At 45.5% G+C, this 24677-nt stretch overlaps 1 protein-coding gene across 1 annotated transcript in view; it reads right to left on the bottom strand.

The window, feature by feature from the left end:
• Positions 1-21088: 21088 nt before the first annotated feature.
• The window catches only part of DERL1 (derlin 1), a 29565-nt gene continuing 25976 nt past the window's right edge, over positions 21089-24677 (bottom strand). Inside the window, exon 8 of the mRNA XM_003903124.4 lies at positions 21089-23329. Coding sequence (XP_003903173.1) covers positions 23191-23329 — 139 coding nt within the window. The 3' untranslated portion in view covers positions 21089-23190. The remainder of the gene's footprint in view (positions 23330-24677) is intronic.

Below are 24677 nucleotides of genomic sequence, written 5' to 3' on the forward strand. Positions count from 1 at the left end.
TGGGTATATAACCAGTAATGGGATTGCTGGATCAAATAGTATTTCTAGTTCTAGATCCTTGAGGAATCGCCACACTGTCTTCCACAATGGTTGAACTAGTTTACAGTCCCACCAACAGTGTAGAAGTGTTCCTATTTCTCCACATCCTCTCCAGCACCTGTTGTTTCCTGACTTTTTAATGACCGCCATTCTAACTGGTGTGAGATGGCATCTTATTGTGGTTTTGATTTGCATTTCTCTAATGACCAGTGATGATGAGCATTTTCCCATGTGTCTGTTGGCTGCATAAATGTCTTATTTTGAAAAGTGTCTGTTCATACCCTTTGCCCACTTTTTGATGGGGTTGTTTGTTTTTTTTTCTTGTAAATTTGTTTAAGTTCTTTGTAGATTCTGGATATTAGCCCTTTGTCAGATGGGTAGATTGCAAAAATTTTCTCCCATTCTGTAGGTGGCCTGTTCACTCTGATAGTAGTTTCTTTTGCTGTGCAGAAGCTCTTCAGTTTAATTAGATCCCATTTGTCTATTTTGGCTTTTGTTGCCATTGCTTTTGGTGTTTTAGTCATGAAGTCCTTGCCCATGCCTATGTCCTGTATGGTTTTGCCTAGGTTTTCTTCTAGGGTTTTTACAGTTTTAGGTCTAACATTTAAATCTTTAATCCATCTTGAATTAATTTTGGTATAAGGTGTAAGGAAGGGATCCAGTTTCAGCTTTCTACATATGGCTAACCAGTTTTCCCAGCACCATTTATTAAATAGGGAATCCTTTCCCCATTTCTTACTTTTGTCTAACTTGAACAAATTCTTAACCTCTGTGGGCTACCCTCTATTCAGTACTAAAATGAGGGTAATACAGTAGACACTACCCTAAAAAACCTGGTGGTTATTGTGATAATTAAATGAGATAATGTACTAATAGATGTGATAGTGCTTTGTCACAGCGAGCAATTATGGTGATGAGAATGGTGACAATGATGGATAATATAGGTGGTTGTCATCTGGCCAGTGTCCATAAGGTAGAAATATAGTGTCTTTCCCATTGAGCTTTGCCATTCTAGACCCAAATCCTCCAGTCTCAGCATTCCCAGTTCCCTAGACTAGAGGCGGGCCCATCTACTGCAAGCACTTCATCTTTCCCCTTCCCAGGATTCGGTCATTGTCTGCAGCAGCTGTGCCTGTGGGACCTGAGCCCACTCTTATGAAGAAAAGCAGGGGGATGACTCGGGGAGGGTGCATCAGAGCAATGTGGGCGGAAAAGCCTTCACTGATGAGTTACTTTCTGAAGTACTCTTGTATTTATTGTCTTAGATATCTGAGAAACACATCTGCAGTGCCAAAACAGTCATTCAATACTTACTTAATGAATGCTTACTTTGTGTCAAGCACTGTCATTGCTGGGGAAACAAAATTGAATGATACTGGCTCCTACCCTCAATTGACCCCGCTGGTCTGTGCCCTCAGGAGGTTGTAGGCACTCCAGGACTTCATCCAGTCACCCAGGGCCCAGCACAATGTCAGCACATGGGAGGTGCTCAGTTCACTTCTGTTGAACTGATGGATGTTAGTCTCATGGGGGAAGCAGACAAGTTATCAACAACTTTAGAGAAAACTGGGAAAACAGAGGGAGAGGGCACCTACTGCAAAACAGAGCTCAGATCAGCTCCCTAGGGGAGGTGGCAGCTAAGCTGAATTCTGAGACAAACAAGGATAAACCACAAGAAAAATGAGGTGGAGGGGACAGAAGTTGGCAGAAAGCCATTTAATGCAAACTCAGCTTTTTCTCTCTTCTGGCTTTCTCTTCTACTTAACTTCCACCTGCCTCTCCCTGCACAATGGATGAGGGTTTTGTTCTCCAATGGGAAAACAAGCTTCACTGAATGCCACAGAAACATCACTGTGAAGCCTGCTCTGGTTTCCTGTATGGAAGGCAGGTAGGAAATGATGGTGGGCCTCGCTGCAGGCTTGACAAGCCAAGAAGAAAGAGGGCATCAGATGCCGACAAAGAGCAAGGACCAGAGAGCAAGAGAAGGTGGAGAGACTGCGGGCAGAAGCAGCTCCCGTTCCTGCATGCACTCTGTGAGAAGTACAGGGCCAGGGGCAGAGTCCACAGAGTCCCAGAGACAGCCTCTCCTCTGGGCTCAGGTTAACATTGGACAAAGGCACCAAGCCTTACGTGCCTCGGATTTCAGAGCAGGTGACGCAGCCACTCTTGGCACCCGGCGCCTGTAAATCAGCCTGGAGCTGGGCTCAGGTCCAGCTGCATCTCTCCTGGAGCAGAGCATGTGCTCCTCACTGTTCAGGACAAATCCAAACCCCTCAGTATAACGTGAGTGGCCTCCACCTACCCTCCAGCTCCATCTTTCCCCGCTCCTCAGTCTTCATCTACACTCGCCTCCAGTTCCCCAAACACCCCATTTCTCTTCCTCCAGACCTCTGCATGGCTGTCCCCTCCACCTCAGACATTCCCCTAGCCCTGCTCCTTTATGTGGCTGACCCCTGCTCCTCTTCTAGTTCTCAGCTTAGAATTCTCTGCTTCCAGAAGTGCCCATGATTCCACCTGCAGGAATGAGCCACCTCCAAATGAGCTGCCTCTCCTTCAAGCTCCCATCGCATCCTCTGCCTCCTCTTCAGTGCCCCTCACACTGAATGTTAATTGTCTCAATACATGCCCCTGTCCTGCACTGGGGCTCCCTCTGGGCAGAAGCCATGTCTTTTTCATCCTTCCATCCCCAGCACCTAGTGCAGTGACAGGCCCGTGTGACTGTGCCAGGCTAAAGGAGCAAATGAATGTTCTCCCTCTTACGGGAGCCATTGAGAGATCAACTGATCAGGACAGAGAGGAACCAAGGCTGCACCTCGGTCTTCCTTTGGGGGCCAAGAGTACTTCCTCTATACAGAAAACCATGCCCTTATAGTCGCAAAGGGCTTTCACAAACCTGTCCATTCCACTTTCCCACCACCCCCAAGGTAGGTATCAGTCTGTCCACTTTACAGATGGGGAACCTGAGGCCCAGAGAGGCCAGGTGCGCTGCCCGAGCATGCACACTGGGAGATGGCAGAGAGACCACTGGCCCCTGGGGCTGTCTGCCTCCAAGCTCAGCACTATTCTTCCTGGCTCCTTTGCTCTTCCATCACAGGGCTCAGACTTCTGGGATCACTGACTGGAGCCCGCTAGCCAGAGATTCGAACATGCAGTTGCTGCTCAGAGCCCTCCAGTGACAGGTTAACCACTCCACGAGGGACCCTTAGGGGCTGTCTGGTCTGCCTTCTTAGCATGGCGTGAGATGCTCAATTCTCCCACAGCCCTCCACATACACATATATCTAAACTCACACCCCGTGGCTCTCAGAATGCCTGTGGATATCAGTCCATGTCCATCAGGAAAACAGGATAGGGATGATGACAGAGAATTCCTTGCAAGTGTCAGGAGGGCTGAAGGAGCAAGTGGGGAAAAGTGGCATTGGCCAGAGACCATGAGCGCCACTGACGCTGCTGCTAGGGGAAGAATGACCATGACTTCTACGATCTTCCCCACTTCTGATATCATTGCACACAGGTGTCTTATTTTGTTTTGTTTTATTTTATTATTTTATTTTATTTTATTTTAGATAAGGTCTGGCTCTGTTGCCTAGGCACGTACAGTGGCACGATCTCGGCTCACTGCAACCTCCTCCTCCAGGGCTCAAGCAATCCTCCCACCTCAGCCTTACAAGCAGCTGGGACTACAGGCACCACCTCTCCCAGCTAATTTTTATATTTTTTTTATAGAGAGGGGGTTTTACTATGTTGCCTAGGCTGGTCTTGAACTCCTGAGCTCAAGTGATCCACCTGCCTTGCCTCCCAAAGTGCTGAGATTACAGATGTGAGCCACTGCACCGACCCAGTGCCTTTCATTTGCAAAAATTAACTGGAACCCAACTGACAAAGGAGTCTAGAAAATACAGTTTCTCAGTGGCAATGGTACAGGAAAAAGGATAAAATGGCGGGTATGGAGCTGAACACCAACAGACAACAACTAATACAACATTAGGGCCACTAGAGTATAAGGTGATATCCTCAATAGGCCCTTTTTAATAAACATAAGCACCATGGACCTTTGTCATGTTTTCTAGTTGTGCTGCACCTTTTGACAGTCTTTATGCACTTGAGGAGTTCCTGCCTTCTATCCCAAAGGGAGACTATGATTTCACTTTGCCAGCCTCCTTTGCAGCTAGGAATGGGCATCAACTCCATGAATCAAGCACACAAGCAGGAGCTGCTGGAATGGAAATGAGCATGTGAGGAAAGAAGCACCATGCAACATCCATGTTCTGGGAGGTGGCTGTGGCTGCAAAGCTGCGTTCTTACTGGAAAATGAAGGGGTGGTGGGGCTGGGGCAGCATTCACATCTCAGTCTCATTGAGTCCCTGCTGCAAAAGTGGTCATGAGGGTACAACTATTCCATTTAATACTCAGTGGTGGCAGTTTCTTCATCAGATCAATTCTGCAGCAGAGTTATGAGCCTGATTCTCCAGCCTTCCCAGTGATTCTCTGAGTTACCCAAAAATCTTTAAACAAACATTAAAACTAAAGTATAATGTCCTTACAGAAAAGTAGGCACATCATGAGCATACAACTCAATACATTTTCATACAATCATCACGCATGTCAATAAGCAGAACCAGTACCCCAGATATGCACCCACATTGACCTCTTCCAGTAACTCTCTAAATGTAATTGCTAATATAACTTCTAATGCCTTAGACTTATTTTGCCTATTCTTGAATTTTATATAAATGGAATCATGCAGTATATGGTATACTCTTTTACAGATGGCTTATTTCACTCATCATTATGTTTCTGCTACTTGCCAGTGTTGCTATCAGTGGCAGTACTTTGTTCATATTCATAACTGTATAGTATACCACTGTATGAGTAAGCTGCAATTTACCCATCCTATTGTTGTCAGACATTGGATTGTTTCTATTTAGGCTTATTACAAATAATGCTGCTATTTGCATTCTTACATATGTCCTTTTTGAACATTAGATTGTTGGACAGTCATGTGAGGGGAGGTAAAACTGGGGCTAATTCAGATTTTTTTTTTTTAACTTTAAGTTCTAGGATACATGTGCAGAACGTGCCCATTTGTTACATAAGTATACATGTGCCATGGTGGTTTACTGTATCTATCAACCCATCATATAGGTTTTAAGCTCTACATACATTAGGAATTTGTCTTAATGCTCTCCCTCCCCTTGCCCCCAATGCCCCAAAAGACCCCAGTGTGAGATGTTCCCCGCCCTGTGCCCATGTGTTCTCATTGTTCAACTCCCATTTATGAATGAGAACATGCAGTGTTTGGTTTTCTATTCCTGTGTTAGTTTACTGAGAATTATGACTTCCAGCTGCATCCATGTCCTTGCAAAGGACATTATCTCATTCTTTTTATGGCTGCATAGTATTCCATGGTGTATATGTGCCACATTTTCTTTATCCAGTCTATCACTGATGGGCATTTGGGTTGGTTGCAAGTCTTTGCTATTGTAATTAGTGCTGCAATAAACATACGTGTGCATGTGTCTTTATAGTAGAATGATTTGTAATCCCTTGGGTATATAACCAGTAATGGGATTGCTAGATCAAATGGCATTTCTGGTTCTTGATCCTTTAGGAATCACCACACTGTCTTCCACAATGGTAGAACTAATTTACATGCCCACCAACAGTGTAAAAGCATTCCTATTTCTCCATAGCCTCACCAGCATCTATTGTTTCCTAGCTTTTTAATAATCGCCATCTGACTGACGTGAGATGGCATCTCATTGTGGTTTTGATTTACATTTGTCTAATGATCAGTGATGATGAGTTTTTTTCCATATGTTTGTTGACTGCATAAATGTCTTCTTTTGAGACGTGCCTGTTTATATCCTTCACCTATGTTTTGATGGGCTTGTTTTTTTGTTTTTGTTTTTGTTTTTTTTGTTTTGTTTTGTTTTGTTTTGTTTTGTTTTTTTGTAAATTTGTTTAAATTCCTTGCAGATTTTGGATATTAGACCTTTGTCAGTGGGTCGATTGCAAAAATTTCTCCCATTCTGTAGGCTGTCCGTTCACTCTGATGCTAGTTTCTTTTGCTGTGCAGAAGCTTTTTAGTTTAATTAGATCCCATTTGTCTATTTTGGCTTTTGTTGCAATTGTTTTTGGTGTTTTAGTCATGAAGTCTTTGCCCATGCCTATGTCCTGAATGGTATTGCCTAGGTTTTCTTCTAGGGTTTTTATGGTTCTGGGTTTTACATTTAAGTCTTTAATCCATCTTGAGTTAATTTTTGTATAATATGTAAGGAAGGGGTCCAGTATCAGTTTTCTGCATGTGGCTAGCCAGTTTTCCCAGCACCATTTATTAAATAGGGGATCCTTTACCCATTGCTTGTTTTTGTCAGGTTTGTCAAAGATCAGATGGCTGTAGATGTGTGGTATTATTTCTGAGGTCTCTGTTCTGTTCCATTGGTCTATATATCTGTTTTGGTACCAGTACCATGCTGCTTTGGTTACTGTAGCCTTGTAGTATAGTTTGAAGTCAGGTAACATGATGCCTCCAGTTTTATTCTTTTTGCTTAGGATTGTCTTGGCTACATGGGCTCTTTTTTGGTTCCATGTGAAATTTAAAGTAGTTTTTTCTAATTCTGCAAAGAAACTTAGGAAATGTTAGGGAATAAAAAAGGTGATTTGGGGACAAATGTTTCCTCAAACTAGCTTTAAAGCAAGTAGAAGCTGAGTGCAGTGGCTCATACCTGTAATCCTAGTGCTTTGGGAGACCAATCACTCGAGCCTAAGAGTTTGCGACTAGCCTGGACAACATGGGGAAACCCCATCTCTATAAAAAATACAAAAAAAATTACCCAGGAGTGGTGGCACATGCTTGTAGTCCAGGAGGCTGAGGTGGGAGAATCACCTGGGTCCAGGAGGTCAAGTCTGCAGTGAACCATGATCATGCCACTGCCCTGCAGCCTGGGGAACAGAGTGGGACCCTAGCAGAAAGAAAAGAAAAAAAAAAGAAAAGAAAAGAAAAGAAAAGAAGGGAAGGGAAGGCAAGGGAAGGGAAGGCAAGGGAAGGGAAGGGAAGGGAAGAGAAAAGGAAAGGAAAGAAAAGGGAGGGAAGGACCAGGCACAGTGGCTCATGCCTGTAATCCCAGCACTTTGGTGGATTACTTGAGGTCAAGGCAGGTGGATCACTTGAGGTCAGGAGTTTGAGACCAGCCTGGTCAACATGGTGAAACTCCATAACTACTAAAAATACAAAAGTAAGCCAGGCGTGGTAGTGCGTGCCTGTAATCCCATCTACTCAGGAGGCTGAGGCAGGAGAGTAGCTTGAACCCAGGAGATGGAGGTGGCAGTGATCCAAGATCACGCCACTGCACTCCAGCCTGGGCTACAAAGTCAGACTCCATCAAAAAAGAAAGGAGAGGAGGGGAGGGGATGGGAAGAGAGGAGAAGGGAGGAGAGGGGAGGAGAAGGGAGGGGAGGGGAGGGAAGAGAAAGAATCATTTCTCACAGTGGCCTTGGAGGCTGCTTCCCTGGGCCCATAGCATCCCCTATAATGAACGCCACATGCAGTTCAGGCTGGTGGTGAGTGAGGCCACTGGTCCTTCATTGCCCTGGGACAAGGCAGAGTGAGCAGTCACTGCCTCCCTGAGCCTCAGTTCCCTCATCTGCAACAACCACACCAACCTCACAGGCTGCTGCGGGAATCAAGCTGATGACTGGTCTGAGGAAAGGGGAAGGAGGCAAAGAAACTAATGTGCTGGGGATGGTCTGTGCCAAATGCTTCCCAGCACTAGCTCGCTGAGTTCTCATGAGAATCTTACATTCTCATGAGAATCTTACGAGGTGGTTCCCCTCCTTCTAGATTTGAGGAAGCTGAGGCTGACCAAGCCTGCTGGAAGTTACAGAGCTGGGAAAGGGCGGTGTCCACGTCACCCAGGTCTATTGGACTCCCTCAGCCACGCTGAAGAGAGAAGGTCAGGGTTTAGGTTCTGGAACTACCTGGTTAGGGGAGCCCGTGGCCGCCCCTGAGCTCAAAGTCTTCAACAACATGGGGAAAACAGAACCCTCACAGGGTGACTGTGAGGACTGAATGAGTTCCTGGTTGTGAAGGGAAGGAGAACTAACATCTCTGGGGAGAGTCCAGTGATTTACAGGTATGACCTGATTTAATTCTCACAGTAGCCTTGTAGGTGGGAGCTGCGCTTCCCATTTGGAAGTGAGGGCTGGATTTTTTCCTTCTAATTCTGGCTTTCTGGGTGCGTTATGAATCTGTAACACAGAAGACTCAGAGGGAATCCAGTCCCCAGCTGCCCTCACCCCTCCTGGAGGTTCCAGTTCCTGGCCAGAGAAAGGCAGCCCCGTCAGAATCACCCTGCAAAGTGGATGAGGAGGCCTGGTCGGCCTACCTTCAGGCCAGCTCTCAACACATCACATTGTCTTTGTTCATACACACAGACACACACACACGTAAACACACAGGCACACAGCCGCATATACACACATGCACACACAAAGACACACTGGCACACACACACACATATGCACACACAGGCACATACACACATGCACACACAAAGATGCATAGGCACCCACAAAGACACACACACACACAGGCACACAGGCAAACGCATGCACACGCACACATGCACACACACAGGCACACAGGTACACACACGCATTCACACAAACACATGCATGCACACACACATGCACACAAGCACACAAACACACATGCATTCACACACAGGCACACAAAAACACGCATGCACACACAGGCACACAGGCACATGCAAGCGCACACACAGGCGCACACAGGCACACACACCCATGCACACACACGCATGCACACTCAGGCATGCACGCACACATATACGCACATACACACACGTGCACCCTGCACAGCAAGCTCCCCAACCAACTCCCCACCACCTGCTATTAAGAAAGCCATTGTCAAATACTCGAAATGCTAAAAGACTGCGTTTTTATTTTTCAAGGGCCGATTCTTAATCACAAGAGGCCACTTAGTCTGAGTGGGGCCCAGTAATGTTGATTAATGATTACGTATTTCTCATGAGAGTTGGGAACTCAACTCGTCTCTCGCCTCAGCACCCTCCCAAGATGCGCCATTAATCAGGATCGGCCGCGGGTGGAGTTAGAGCCGTGACCATTAACCTTTTCGCAAGAGCACGCGGAATCCCCAGCATGGGAGCACCCCGGGTCCCCCTGCAGTGGCCCCACTCCCGGACTCCCACAAAGGGCCGGGGTGGGGACTGAGGGAGCTTCCTCCCCCTCCTGCTGCCTGCCTCTCCCCACGACGACTTGAATATTAATAAGATCCCGCACTCCTCCTGATAGTTCATCTTAATGATTTTTAAGGGTTTTTCCTTAATTCCCTTTCTCTGTGTGGCAGATACAAAAATTATTAATGAGTGAATGTTCCCAGCTTCTCCCACACACGCTGTCTCTACAGGAAATTTGATCTTTGCATATTCCGTGTCCCCCACAGCCTCCACTTCCTTCTGAGAAGAGCTCCCTTCTGGCCAGGCCTATTTCAAGTTTGAGTGATGAAGAATCCAGACAATGGGACTGACAGTAACCAAGCTAGAGGTGAGGAAGTAGCAGGTAAAGGGAGAGAAAAGCTCAAATTCAAAAAATTGGGTGTGAGGGAGAGTTTTCTTGGCAGTGAGGAATAAGGAGCTCTAGCACAGCCTCAGGTGTGAGGGAAAAATGAAACAAAGCAGAATTAAGATTTTAGGAAAATTAAGATTTTAGGAAAACACAAAGTATTACATTGGTGCGAAAGTCATTGCAATTTTCGCCACGTAATACTTGCATCCTCAGATCATACCACCACTTTGAAAGCTGATAGCTTCTACTACGGCTGAACATGTTGATACTCTGTGACCCAGAAATCCCCACTTCTAGGAATTAGGTACAATTCGTATATCCCCACCAGATGTGCATCCATATTCTCACTAAAGATGTATGCTAGAATGTTCATAGCAGCACTATCCGTTGTATCTTAAAACTACCCAGCCAGGCACGGTGGCTCATGCCTGTAATCCCAGCAGTTTGGGAGGTCAAGGAGGACGGATCACCTGAGGTCACGAGTTCCAGACCAGCCTGGCCAACATGGTAAAACCCCATCTCTACTAAAAATACAAAAAAAAAAAAAAAAAAAGAGCCGGGTGTGGTGACGGGCACCTGTAATCCCAGCTATTCGGGTGGCTGAGGCAGGAGAATTGCTTGAACCCGGGAGGTGGAGGTTGCAGTGAGTGGAGATCGCACCATTGCACTCCAGCCTGGGCTACAGAGCAAGACTCCATATCAAAAAAAAAACAAAAAACAAAACAAAAACACAACAAACTACCCAAATGCACATCAACATTAGAATGGGTAAATAATGTCATATTCATACCATAAAAGACGATACAGCAACAAGAATGAAAGCACTGCAATTACATACAACAACGTGGGTGACTCCCACAAACATGATGTTCAATATGAACAAAAGAAGCCAAACACAAAAGAATACATATGGTATGAGTCTATTTGTAGAATATTTAAAAACTAATCTATATGGGTACAAGTCAGGATAGGTGCTCACTTGGGGGGTTGATGATTAGAAGGGGGTTCAAGAGGCTTCTTCAGGGCTGATAATGTCACCTATTCTTTTTCCTGAGATGGAGTCTCACTCTGTCACCCAGGCTGGAATGCAATGACATGATCTCGGGTCACTGCAACCTCTGTCCTCCCAGGTTCAAGCAATTCTCCTGCACAGCCTCCTGAGTAGCTGGGATTACAGGTGCTCACCACCACGCCCTGCTGATTTTTGTATTTTTAGTAGAGACGGGGTTTCATCGTGTTGGCCAGGCTGGTCTTGAACTCCTGACCTCAAGTGATCCACCCGCCTCGGCCTCCCAAAGTGCTGGGATTACAGGTGTGAGCCACCACACCTGGCCAATGTCACCTATTCTGATCAGGGTGCTAGTTGTACAGGTGCGCTCTCTTTGTAAAAATTCATCAAGCTGTTGATCTGTTCTTTAGACTTCTCCGAGTAAAGATATGAATTGCTGTATAATTGGTTTTGTTGACTGGGCTGTATCTATGTGAATGTGATACTATACTGGGACAATACTTTGTGTTTTCCAAACTTAATTTTCCTCCTATGCATGCAGAAAGACACGTTTCGGGGCTTCCCTGTGGTTCGTGGAACCATGTGATGAGTGCTGGTCAATAGCGTGTGGGCAGAAATGATGTATGCTACTTTCAGCCTGGCCCCTTCAGTCTCCTGCACAATCCTCCACTTAATCTTTCTCATTCTGTTCACCACCTGCAAAAAAGTCAGTGGAGACTCTGAGGTCCTGGGAGATGATGGAGCAATTGATAGTTCTTATTACGGCACACAAGAGTTTTTTAAAAAAAATTCTCTGCAATAAATGAAAGGAGAGCTGGGCGTGGTGGCTCACACCTGTAATCCCAGCATTTTGGGAGGCTGAGGCAGGTGGATCACTTGAGCCCATGAGTTCAAGACCAGCCTGGCCAATATTGTGAAACCCTGTCTCTACGAAAATTCAAATAATTAGCCAGGCATGGTGGCGGGTGCCTGTAGTCCCAGCTATTTGGGAGGCTGATGCAGGAGGATTAACTGAGCCCGGGAGGTCAAGGCTACAATGAGCCATGATCATGCCACTGCATTCCAGCCTGGGCAAAAGAGCAAGACTCCATCTCAAAAAAATAAATAAATAAATAAATAAATAAATAAATAATAAAAGAAAAAAATAATAAAAAGAAAAATGAAAGCAGCCTGAGTCCCTGAATAACTGCATGGAGCAGAGAGAGCCTCCTCCTGATTGCACCACCCCACCTGCCTATCCACATTGGACTGTGATTGATTGATTGATTGTGATTGATTGGTTTTGAAACAGAGTCTCAATCTGTCACCCAGGCTGGAGTGCAGTGGCACAATCTCAGCTCACTGCAACCTCCAGCTCCCAGGTTTAAGCGATCCTCCCACCTCAGCCTCTTGAGTAGCTGGGATTACAGCCATGAGCTGCCATGCCCCACTAAGTTTTGTATTTTTAGTAGAGAGGGGATTTCGTCATGTTGGTGAGGCTGAGCTCAAACTCTTGGCCTCAAGTAATCTGCCTGCCTTGGCCTCCCAAAGGCTGGGATTACAGGTGTGAGCCACCATGACAGGCTTTGGACTCTGATTTAAACAAGAAATATATCTCTGTTATAATATGCAATGGAGAGGGGATTGTTTGTTATAGTTATTAGCCTAACTTGACTATCTGACTAATACCTAATATGCCTGACTTGGGTCCTGGGTCTCCAAGTGGAACCTTCTCTGCCTCGTAAATGGGAATGGAAGTGAACATTCTTAGAGAGAAATACATATTCCTTACTCCTTGGGTTTCCAAAGAGAGGCAATTTCCTGAAAAGAAAAAGTAATAAGAAGGTCTTAATTTTTGTCCCAAGGGGAGGCCTATGTAATGGGTGAGTCGATGAAAGAACTGAGCTCAGACTGTATAAAGCCAGCTAGGCCTCCAGAAGCTGCCTGCTCTGCTTTTCCCCATGGTGAGCCTGCTGCAGTAGACACTGTCCTTGCCTCGCTGTGCCAGTGGCCAGGAGAGTCTTTCAAATTCTGGGGTTCAGTCTTAGAAAGTCCACATGGCTACACCCCTAAGTTATTATCTTCCAATCCAGACTTTCTCAGAAATAGCGCTAACATGTTTTATCTGTCTAATAATTGTGCTTATCTCTCAGTTGATTCCAAACTCAGACAAAAAGGGGGATTATTGGCTCCTAAAAAACCAACAAAGACTAGGAAAGACGCTGTTCCCTGCAGCAGAGGCCGAGAAACTAGGACAAATTAGAAAGAATCCTTTTTTTTCTTTCTTTTTTTTTTTTTTTTTTTGAGAGAGAGAGGGTCTTGCTATGTTGCCCAGGCTAAAGTTCAGTGGCTATTCACAGGTGCAGTCATAGGCCACTGCGGCTTCAAACTCCTCTGGGCTCACACAATCCTCCCGCTTCAGCTTCCTGAGAAGCTTGGACAATGGGTGCGCAACACCACACCCAGCTTGAAAGAATCCTTTTTAACAAGAGAAGTCAGGAGTGTTTCACAGGATTTGTTCAAGAACGGGGGCATAAAGCGACTGAAATGAGGGTTGGGATGGAGTTGAAACAGCACTAGCCATGACCCCTCTCTTCCTTCCCAATTTAGATCAGCTTCACTTGTCTTTTACCTGTTAGGATTTAAAATTTCATTCAAGCAAAGAGTACTGTGTCTAAAAATAGTTTGAAAATCTCTGATTTAGATCATCTTTTTGGTACCCTCTGGCCTAAAGGATCTTTGCACTTATATAAGAAATCCAAAATTTTATTTTTGCAAAGTTTTGCCAATGACAGTGGTCTATAACAAAAGTAGACCAATATTGGGATGTACAGAGAGGCCTAATGGTCAGCTTCTAAATTAGTTAAAGCTTCTTCAGGGAGCAAAGAAGAGATGCAGCCAGGCTATCTTCAGTGGTAGAGTGATGGTGCTCAACCCTTTTTTTTAATTCTTTAAATTTTATTTTTAATCTCTTTATTTATTTTGAGACTGGGTTATAAGACTTGCTCATTTTTGTGTTTTTAGTAGAGACAGGGTTTCACCATGTTGGCCAGGCTGGTCTCAAACTCCTGGCCTCAAGTGATCCACCCACCTCGGCCTCCCAAAGTGCTGGGATTACAGGCGTGAGCCACTGCGCCCAGGCATGCATGTTTCTGTGCTGGGCACAGTGTGAATGGCTCACCTGAAGCGATGAAATGTGACTGCCAATGTCCCTTGCCAGAGATAGAGTTGAGAGTGTGCCATGTCTGAAAGGCAGAAAGGGGCACGTTGCATTGATGGAGCAGAGAGAAGATGGTGAGGAGGTTAGTACACTACTTTAAGGGGTGTATTGGCCGGGTGCGGTGGCTCAAGCCTGTAATCCCAGCACTTTGGGAGGCCGAGACGGGTGGATCACGAGGTCAGAAGATCGAGACCATCCTGGCTAACACGGTGAAACCCCGTCTCCACTAAAAAAAATACAAAAAAACTAGCCGGGCGAGGTGGCGGGTGCCTGTAGTCCCAGCTACTCGGGAGGCTGAGGCAGGAGAATGGCAAAAACCCGGGAGGTGGAGCTTGCAGTGGGCTGAGATTCGGCCACTGCATTCCAGCCTGGGTGACAGAGCGAGACTCCGTCCCAGAAAAAAAAAAAAAAAAAAAAAAAAAAAAGGGTGTATTAGTTTCCTAGGCTGCTGTAGCAAATTACCACAAACTTGATGATGTAAAACAATAGAAATTGTTCTACGGTTCTGGAGTTCTCCAGTTCTGGAGGCCAGTAGTCTGAGCTCAAGATGTCAGCAAGACCACATGTCCTCCAAAGGCTCGAGGGAAGAGTCTGTGCCTTGCCTCTTCCAACTTCTAGTGGCCCCGGGTGTTGTTTGACTTGCTCGGCTTGTGGTCACGTCACTCCAGTCTCTGCCTCCTTGGCCACATCACCTTCTCCTCTCTATGCGCCTGTGTTTTCTCCTCTTCTGTCAAATCTCTTGTAGGAAACTTGTCATTGGACTCGGGGCCCTCCCGGATAATCCAGGATGACCTATTCATCTCAAAATCCTTACCTGAATGACATCTGCAAAGACCTTTTGTTTTCCAAATAAGGTCACATTCATAGGTTCTGGGAATTAGGACATGTATATGTCTTTTTTTTTTTTTTTTTTTTTTTTTTTTTGACAGAACCTCACTCTTTCACCCAGACTGGAGAGCAGTGGCACGATCACAGCTCACTGCAGTCTTGACCTCCTGGAATGAAGCAATCTCCCACCTCAGCCTCCTGAGTAGCTGGGACCACAGGTGCGCACCACCAAGCCTGGCTAATTTTTTGTATTTTTTGTAGAGCTGAGGTTTCTCCATGTTGCCCAGGCTGCTCTTGAACTCCTGAGCTCAAGTGATCTGCCCTCTTCTTTAAAGTGATGGGATTACAGGCATGAGCCACTGTGCCCAGCCTGTATATCATTTTGGTCCTCCATTCAACACACTAGAGAGGGTTTATCAGAATCTGAGTAGTAGGTACATAGGAAATAGTCTTTTTTTTTTTTTGAGATGGAGTCTCGCGGGTCACCCAGGCTGGTGTGCAGTGACAGGATCTCAGCTCACCACCCTCTGCCTCCCAGATTCAAACAATTCTCCTGCCTCAGCCTCCCAAGTAGCTAGGATTATAGGCACCTGCCACCACGCCCAGCTAATATTTGTATTTTTAGTAGAGACGGTGTTTCACTATGTTGGCCAGGCTTGTCTCAAACTCCTGACTCCATGGTCCTCCCGCCTTGGCTTCCCAAAGTGCTGAGATTACAGGTGTGAGCCACCGCTCCCGGCCCTTAATTTTTTTAAAACAAAATCCACCTGCTTCCCTGACCTAGAGTCTTGCTTTGTATCTGGTGAAGAACTCTGATGAGCCTTTCTATGGTGGGTAGTTCCGACTCACTGCAAGGCTTTTGTTTCACTGAGTATAGAGGTTTGGGGCCAGAGAGCTAAACTGACCAAGACATTAGATGGCGAGGCCACATGAGAGAAGGATTTGGAGAAGAAAGGGAGGGAGCCAGTTGATAGCTAAAAGGAATTTAGGTTGTAAAATGTATTCATTTCTTCAACAAATATTTATCTCAAAAAGCTCTCTCATGCCAAACTTTCTGCTAGGTGTTGAGGATGTAATGATGAATGGGACAGACACAGCACCTGCCCTCAAGCGTGGGAAGTCCCTTTCCCTGTGATGTCCAATGTCAACGCTCTCCACCCTCTCCCCCAAAATCTTCAGCAAAGCACACATTGCTCGCAAATGCTTGGTAGACGAGCTAGAGTGAGGAGACATAAGGAAATGCTGTCTTGTCCTGGGTTGGAAGGAAACAAAGCCAGAGGCTCCTCACAGGAGGCCCAACATGGGGCTTGCATGCTCTAGTGGGCCAGGTAGGGCTCCTTAGGCAGCCAGCATCCATGTCCTCCTTCTTATGGCAAGAGAACTTTGATTCGCTTTTGGAAAATTTCCTCTCTCCTGTTGAGGGTAGCCATAATGGGACTGTCAGTCAAATGTTTTTCCCTGAATTCCTAGCCACAGGAGAGGCACCAGGTCCAAGCTGGGTCAGTGAGTCTTGGGAGTCAAATCCTAAAAGGGAGAGATACAAGAATAGAATCAAAGATGAAGCTGGTTTAGCCCAGCAAGAGATGTGATGAGATCAATGCCTATTGCCTGGCTCCCTGGTCCCCCATCCATGTGAGGGTTCTCAGCAGGCCCTTAGAATCTGTGTGCTATTTTATATCCTTCCAATAAATCATCTTTGGCTTAACTTAGCGAGGGTCCTTTTTGGGTACCCGCAGTCAGAAAACCCTACCTGATGCCTGTGATCATGAAAAGTTCCAATCCCTCCTCCCCAGTAAGGGGTCTGGGCACCTCCAAGAGAAAACTGGCTTAGAGCAGACGAGGGCCTGGCTGTAGAGACAGAGGCATCTTATTACATCCTTAGAGCCTACTTCGACATTAAGACAGTAATGATCAAAATCCAAAGGCTCCCTTAAGCTAACAGTGACTGCCCTTAACCAACAAGGACACTTAGAAGATGAGTGCCAGCCCTCAGGAAAAGGCCAACACACTGACAGAGAGAAAAGAGAGATCAGATTCATCTGGGTCAGGTTAAGGCTTCAAATGACACACTGAGCTCATTTCCTAAGCAATCCTTACGCTTAGCACCTAGATTTAATTCTGCACTCCCTGTGGGTCTCTCTGGCCGTGATGACATGGCAGGGGTTTCTCCTTCTCTCCAAATACATGTGAATTTGTACAAGCCACTGGGGAATTCCTCGGGGGAGAGAAAGCTAAATTTACATCTTCAATTAATCTTCCCAAGTGTTCTTGCCTGCCTTCACTCTGTACCAAGTCTCCTTTTGCCCAAATCACCCCAGTACTCATACCCATTAGCAGATTACACACTGCAGATAGAAGCTGCTTTGCTGCTCATTTTTTTTAAGTATTTTAATTTTGAGTCCGTTCTTTCCATTGTCTCTAAAACCTGTTCTAATATCCTGTTTCAGAGGATTATGATTCCCTTAGATGAACAACAAAAAAATCATTCAATGATCCTGGGAGACTTGGCCATTATTAGCTCTCTCCCTAAGCAGGACAAATTCCTACGCAGGCCAAATTTCAGTTCAGTGCAAGAAACACTTAAGCACCTGTATGTGGCAGGCCTGTGCTATGCACTGGGAAACAGCTGTAAATAAGCTGCAGTCCCTGTCCTGAGGATGGTTACAAACCATGGGAGGGATATTAAGCAAATGATCACAGGTGGGACAAGTGTCAAAAGCAGAGATCAGGGTGCCAGTGGCTATGTGAGGAGACATTTCACCTTGCCTGCAGGTCTAATAGCCCTCTCCTTGATGAAATGACATTTAAACTGGGCCCTAAAGGCTGGTGATACAATCAAGAGAATTGCTTCTTCCTCACTGGGGCCTTCTGCAAAGCTGTTCCCATTTCAGGAAGATGTCATATTTCAAAAGTTCATTTTCATTCAAGTGTATGGATTTGGAGCTCATAATGTTTTTTTCCACAGAAATATACTTGTGAATAGTGGCTAGGTTTCCAGGTTAGGATGCCAGCACCTAATTATCTACAATGGCTGTGGCACCAACAGCCAGAAATAGCATTTTACCCAGCTTGTGTGTGAAACACAGATCCAAGCCCTGGTCGCCAATGGAAACCCCTTCAAGAAAACCCTCCTCTTCCTCATTGAGTGCCAGTAATTCTCTGTCAGGGAGGTCCCTCTGATCCAGTCCCCAATCCCACTGCCTTGGTTTAAACCAACTCTTCCCTTAAACCTGCATCACAGCAACCAGTACAAAACGTGGTCGTCTTACCTCGTTTCTCCTCTTCCCAGCCTTCTCCCTCTACTCCCCAGGGGCAGCCAGCTACTTTTTTTGTTTTTTGTTTTGAGAGGAAGTTTCACTCTTATCATCCAGGCTGGAGTGCAATGGTGCGATCTCGGCTCACTGCAACCTCCGTCTTCTAGGTTCAAGCAATTTTCCTGCCTCAGCCTCCCGAGTAGCTGGGATTGCAGGCATCTGCCATCAGGCCCAGCTAAATTTTGGTGTTTTTAGTAGAGACAGGGTTTCGCCATGTTGGCCAGGCTGGTCTCAAACTCCTGACCTCAGGTGATTCACCCGCCTCGGCCTCCCAAAGTGCTGGAATTACAGGCGTGAGCCACCACACCTGGCTGCCAGCTACTTTTTTTTTTGGAGACAGAGTTTCACTCTGTCGCCCAGGCTGGAGTGCAGTGGCGCTATCTCGGCTCACTGCAAGCTCCGCCTCCTGGGTTCACGCCATCCTCCTGCCTCAGCCTCCCAAGTAGCTGGGACTACAGGCGCCCGCCACCACGCCCAGCTAATTTTTTTATTTATTTATTTTTTTTGTATTTTTAGTAGAGATGGAGTTTCACCGTGTTAGCCAGGTTGGTCTCGATCTCCTGACCTTGTGATCTGCCCGCCTCGGCCTCCCAAAGTGCTGGGATTACAGGCATGAGCCACCGCACCTGGCCTGCCAGCTACTTTTTAAAGACCAAACATGAAGGCTTTTCAACGTTCCCCACTGCCCACAGATTGAAGTTCAAGCAATCACACAAAAGTTTTCCTGATACAAGCCCCCATCTATCTTTCTAGCCCCTTTCCCTGCCACTCCCTACCTGTATTCTACAGGTCCAGGCACACAGTTCTGTCTTCCCCAAAGTTCCTGCTCTTGCTGCTGCTGTTTCTAAATCCAGCTAGAATGAGTGACTTCCCCCATCTTGACCAGAACTCTCCATCAATCTTTCAAGACCTGGCCTCTCATCCAAGAAATTTACTTCCTTTTATTCTGGTAGTTTGGTGAAATTGTATTATAATGACTTGTTTGCTTATTCAACAAGTATGAGTCCCTACAATGGGCCCAGCTGACTGCCTCAGTAGAAAGGACACGTCATGAAGACAGAGACATTGTCTATTTGCATCTGTTTTGGCTTCCTTCACTGAAAAGCCGCAACAGAGGTCTCTACTCAAGAGTTGGGTTCATATCCTGTCTTTGGCACCTTCTAGCTTATTTGTTTTGTTGTTGTTTTTTTTGTTTTTGTTTTGATACGGAGTTTTGCTCTTGTTGCCCAGACTGGAGTGCAATGGCACAATCTCAGCTCACCGCAACCTCCACCTCTCGGGTTCAAGTGATTCCCCTGCCTCAGCCTCCCGAGTAGCTGGGATTACAGGTAAATGCCACCACGCACAGCTAATTTTTGTATTTTTAGTAGATACGGGGTTTCTCCATGTTGGTCAGGCTGGTCTCAAACTCCCAACCTCAGGAGGTCCACCCACCTCGGCCTCCCAAACAGCTGGGATTACAGACGTGAGCCACCACACCTGGTTGCTGCCTGATTTTAATCAAGAGATTTGAAGCTTACGTTTCCTTATCTGGAAAACGGGGATAATGCTATTTCACAAGTTTGTTTAAACACAAGTTCCCAAATCCAAGTGAACATCAGAATCACTAGGAACCTCAAAAATACGTAGAATGGGAATGAGCCAAGATAACTGCATTTTTTTAAAAATCTCAAGTTTAATGCTTGTGTATAGCCAGATTTTAAAAACCGTAAGTTGGAGGCTTTTTCACAAAGTACCTGGCACATTACTGCTCAGTGCCCAGGTGTGCCCCTGAACATGGGGTTCCTACTGGAACAAGCAGAGCTGATGTGAGATAAGGGGACCATACAGGAAGGAGCCTAGGCTTAAACCACACATATAAATCATGGGAAAGGCTGGGCACCATGGCTCAGGCCTATAATCCCAGCACTTTGGGAGGCCGAGGCAGGTGGCTTGCCTGAGCTCAGGAGTTTGAGACCAGCCTGAGCAACATGGTGAAACTCCGTATCGATCAAAAATACAAAAAATTAGCCGAGTGTGGTGGCACACAGCTGTGGTCCCAGCTACTCGGCAGGCTGAGGTGGGAGGATCATTTGAACCTGGGAGGCAGAGGTTGCAGCGAGCTGAGATCATGCCACTGGACTCCAAGCTGGGTGACAGAGTGAGATCCCATCTCAAAAAAGAAAGGAAGGAGAGAGAGAGAGAGGGAGAGAGGCAGGGAGGGAGGGGGAGGGAGGGACAGGGATGGAAAGTAGGGAGGGAGGGAAGGGTATGAAGGACTGAAGAAAGAAGTAAACACGGGACATGGTATTTCTGGCCAATTTTGATCACCAGTCACTCTGGAAGGCGAACAAGTGAACTGCCAATAAACCCATTTGCTCAGCCCAGCCTTCTAAGATACAAACAGTATAAAGGCCAGAAAGGAGTAACTTCTTCCAAAGGTTAGTTATTCAGAGTGTTAAGTTACTGCTGAAAGTGTAAGAGGGGCAGGGACCTCAGAAACAGAGTTGGCAATAAACGAAGATGTTGGCAACTGCAACATTGCCTATTATTAGATCAGTGTCATTCAAAAGGTAGCTTAGAACACAGTGATACTGGCAACGTGTCCTTCTAAATAAGCAGGATCTTTTTCTATTGCTTCAGTATTTGCCCAGTAATAGAAGAGGGACATACATACAGCCTGATTCCTGTCACCTCACCTTGTGATGAGTGAAGTTGGCCTGCCGAAGGCCCAAGATACAGACTGGGAGTTCACCTTCGAGAAAAAAAAAAGGGGGGGTCAGGAATGTCATGGCACTTGCTGTCTAGTCTGTGTGTGCCTCATGAGGAAATGGGATTAATCTAATTTTATAAAGTTCCAGGGCTCAGGTTCATAAGTAGAAGCTATAAAAATGCCATAAAGCATGCTACAAGCAGGTATGACTCCCCACTCAAAGTTAGGAAGCATCCTCCTTCATTAAAATGAAAACCCAGGAATTCTGCATCCAGAAATTAATCCAGCAAAAAATATTGGGTACTTCCTAAATGCTCTTCAAGAGATAACTGGTTACACAAATTATGTGATATCTAACAGACAGCAGAGCACGGACATGGAAACTTAACACAGACAACCTTCAAGTTGCACATTTTAATTTACAATTTTTACCAATAAAAAGAATTAGTTTACAAAAAGGGAAGTCCTTTATACAAAATAAGGATTTTTTTTTCCATTTGTAAAGAGAATCCACTGTCATGTTTTGCCTTGCCAAGTCAAAACTCAAATAGCTTGTTATTATTCCAGAAAGATAATCCAGACAAAATCAATAATGTCATCAGCTTCCTGACCATGGGTTTAAGAGGAATAACTTCATGAACATTTTGCCCTGAACTGAAGAGTTCTAAATACTTGTAAACCTTTAGGAAAAAACTGACTGCTCGCAGGCAGCTGACTGGTAAGATGGTACACCGGAGACTCCGGGTCACCCACCGTCAGAATATTCTTATACATACAGTGAGTCTGCACGCCTGTACAATGAGTGTACATGCAACATAATTGGAATAATGGCCTCTAAAATTTTACAAGTAAACTTTATTGTGGCCACAGATCAACAACAAAACATATGACAGTTAAGGGTCAAACTCTCCCCACCTATTTTATCATATAAATTAAATATGGAGAGGTACACACAAACTCTATTCAAAATGAGAAGCTGTTTGCCAACTCTCATTTCCTAGGATAACACACATCACACTGTTTAAGAGCAGGGGAAAGAATAGGCATACTGTTAGAGCACAATGTTTCCTGAAAAGAAACTGATCAAAACGTTTGAAGCCTTTTTAGTTGCCTCAAAGTATGACGGCCACCCAATACTGCTCCTAACAGTCTGCTTTCAGATAACGTCAAAAAATAAAATAACTGTGTGAAAAGCCACGGCCTTCAAAAAACTTTATTTGGTTATGAGCCAAGCTCTGATAGGAAAAGCCCACCTATGAAAAAAAAGTTGTGGGTATTTAAGCTGGTTGATTCAGAGCTTGTACATTCATGACTCAAAATAACAGACCCTCAAACCCAAATGATTCTAAAGCCATTTCAACCTTAAATCATATTATTCCCTTAGCTGTGCTTATATTAACTTTAAAAAATGATCTCCGTGCAGAGAGGAGCTGCACCTTCCTCACAGTTAACTGAAACATGACCAAAAAATGGGGGATAGGCAAAAAAATGACATTTAAATAGCGTATGAGGGTCTCTCCTCCTTTACTCAACGAACACATATCCAGAATGAGAATGAAATGGAATCAATGCCCAGGAGCCTCTCAAAGAGAGCATCTCCCTGTAGCCGACATGATCTGGATCCTCCTAACACAAAGCAACCCAACTACTCTGGGTACACAAAGCCAGTATGCCTTACATATGAAACGCAAAGGGGTTGCATCCCCCATGGTTGAAACCTAACCCCTGCATTAGACACAACTCCACTAGTCTTGATCACTTAACTCAGGAAAAAAACACCCAGCAACAACCCTCATATCTCATTAATATCATCTGTGGCCCTCACTGACTCAGTGGTACTTTTTCATAAAAACATCTGAAGAGGTGGCAAATGGTTACAACGGATGTCAGGTCGAAGCAATTCCAAAAGCTGAGAAAGCGCTTCATCCGCTGCTTCAGTCTTCTCCCCCTATTGCTACAGTTCTGCCACCAAAAGGGGAAGATTGCGTGAATATGATTGTTGTGATCAAGCCTTGGCAAAAGTCAATAAATAAGAGAGCCTGTCAAGGGCAGAACAATTTTATGGGCAACCTCTTCTAGTTGCACATGTGGGGGCTGGGAAAAGTGGGAGGGAGGCATGTGTGCAAGAAAGAGATAAGGGTCCTTTTGAGAAGCGTTTGGTGACCCAGCCCCAGCTCCCCAGCTCAATGCCAGCAGACGAGGACCCGCTAAAACCCATTATTCAGACGGAAAGGGGAGAAGAGAAGACACCAAAAAATGTCAGTTTTGCAATTTGCACAGTTGGTATTTGTTCTTCACAGCAGTAAGGACTTGAATGAGAATCGGGAAACTTGTGGAACACTTGTATTTGTCTTCAGGATTTAAAAAACTTTGTCTCGTACTGAAAGACTACATTCAGTGTGGGTCAGGTCCAACAGTGTTAGCTAGAACGCAGTTGTTAAGCGCACCCAGCACTGGGAGAAAATGTGGCTTGAGAGGAGCGGCTGCCTGAGGCCGCCCCTTCACTGGTCTCCAAGTCGAAAGCCCTGGCCCCAGTTGTGTCTCCCGCCTCCGCCATTCTGATCAGCAGCTCGCCTCATGCTAGCAGGGGGCACACCAAATCCTGATACTCCTCCTCTCCTACTGGGCAGCCAGCGGTACCTGGTGCAGAAAGACGGGGACACAAAGGGAGAGAAGAGAACAAAGTCACTTCCACATAGTTATCTGACCTCCGAGAACACCTCCCTCTCCTGCTGTTCCCATGGCACTTGTCATGTTGAAGGCGATGAGGGACAATGTCTTATTTAACTTTGTGTTTTCAGTACTCAGCTCCATGACCTGACCACAGAAGGCATTCATTTTTCATGTTTCTTAAATGTATTCAGATTTCAGCTAAATTCACACTCTGAACGTTTTTTTCTCCGCTTATAAAAGTAATCCATGCAGAACAGTATGGAAACAAAAATATTACACCCACAAGCCCAGCAACCAAAGAATGACTGATAGCATCTTGGTATATCTAAATACGGCTCAAACTGGATCAAAGGATACAAAATACATTCACTTTCAAAGGCCAAATCCACAGCCTGCGTGTTTGAGCCTTGCACAGCATTTCTAAAAGGCTCTCAGCTGAGCCCATCAAAGGAGACGGGGGAAGAAGGCTTTCTATGTTGGAAGTATGGGTATGTTTTAAAATGTATTCAGAATCTGCCTTCCAGGTACATTCTTCCCTTCTCACGGATGGTGGGAGAGCTGGGGCCCCAGAAGGTTACATGATTTCCCACCTTAAAATTAATAAACTAAGAGTTCACAGAACAGCTAAGAGAATTTAAACTCAAGCCTACACTCTCAGTAGTATTTTCCAACTATTTCCCATCCTTGACTCTTTTATTACTGAACTGAGAATGTGTTTAAACCTATTCCACTTAGCAGATCCTAATGTTTAAAATTTTGCTTGAAGGCAGAGAGGATGATCTGATACCTCTGCTTAAACCCTTCCTGGCAGCAAGAGTAAGTCATGACAAGTGACTTGTCCACAGCAGAAACCCTGAAGAGGACAGGCTTTATACTTGACCTCATACAAGAGCAGCTACTCTGTGAACTTACTCAGCGAGCATTACCTTACACCAGGTGCTGCCTGCTTATCAATTCATTTGATCTTCACAACAACCCCATGAGGTAGGCATTACTATTACTCCTGTTTTATAAACAAGAAAATTGAGCCAACACTGAGTGAAGCGCTTCAAAAGTGACAGGATTCCAACCCAGTGAGCCTGGCTCCAGAGCCTGCACCCTGCACTACTTGTTATACTACATGCCTCCTGCCTGGGAAGGGACAGCAGTCAGTGACTGGAGTCTGTTTACATCATACTCAATACCTTCATGCCTCTTCCCAAAACAGAAAACAACCCGCTTTATTTATTTATTTATTTATCTATTTATTTATTTATTTTGAGACGGAGTCTCACTCTGTCACCAGGCTGGAGTCAGTAGCACGATCTCAGCTCAC

This window comes from Papio anubis, chromosome 8 (assembly GCF_008728515.1).
Source record: "Papio anubis isolate 15944 chromosome 8, Panubis1.0, whole genome shotgun sequence".
In the NCBI taxonomy this organism is placed as follows: domain Eukaryota; kingdom Metazoa; phylum Chordata; class Mammalia; order Primates; family Cercopithecidae; genus Papio; species Papio anubis.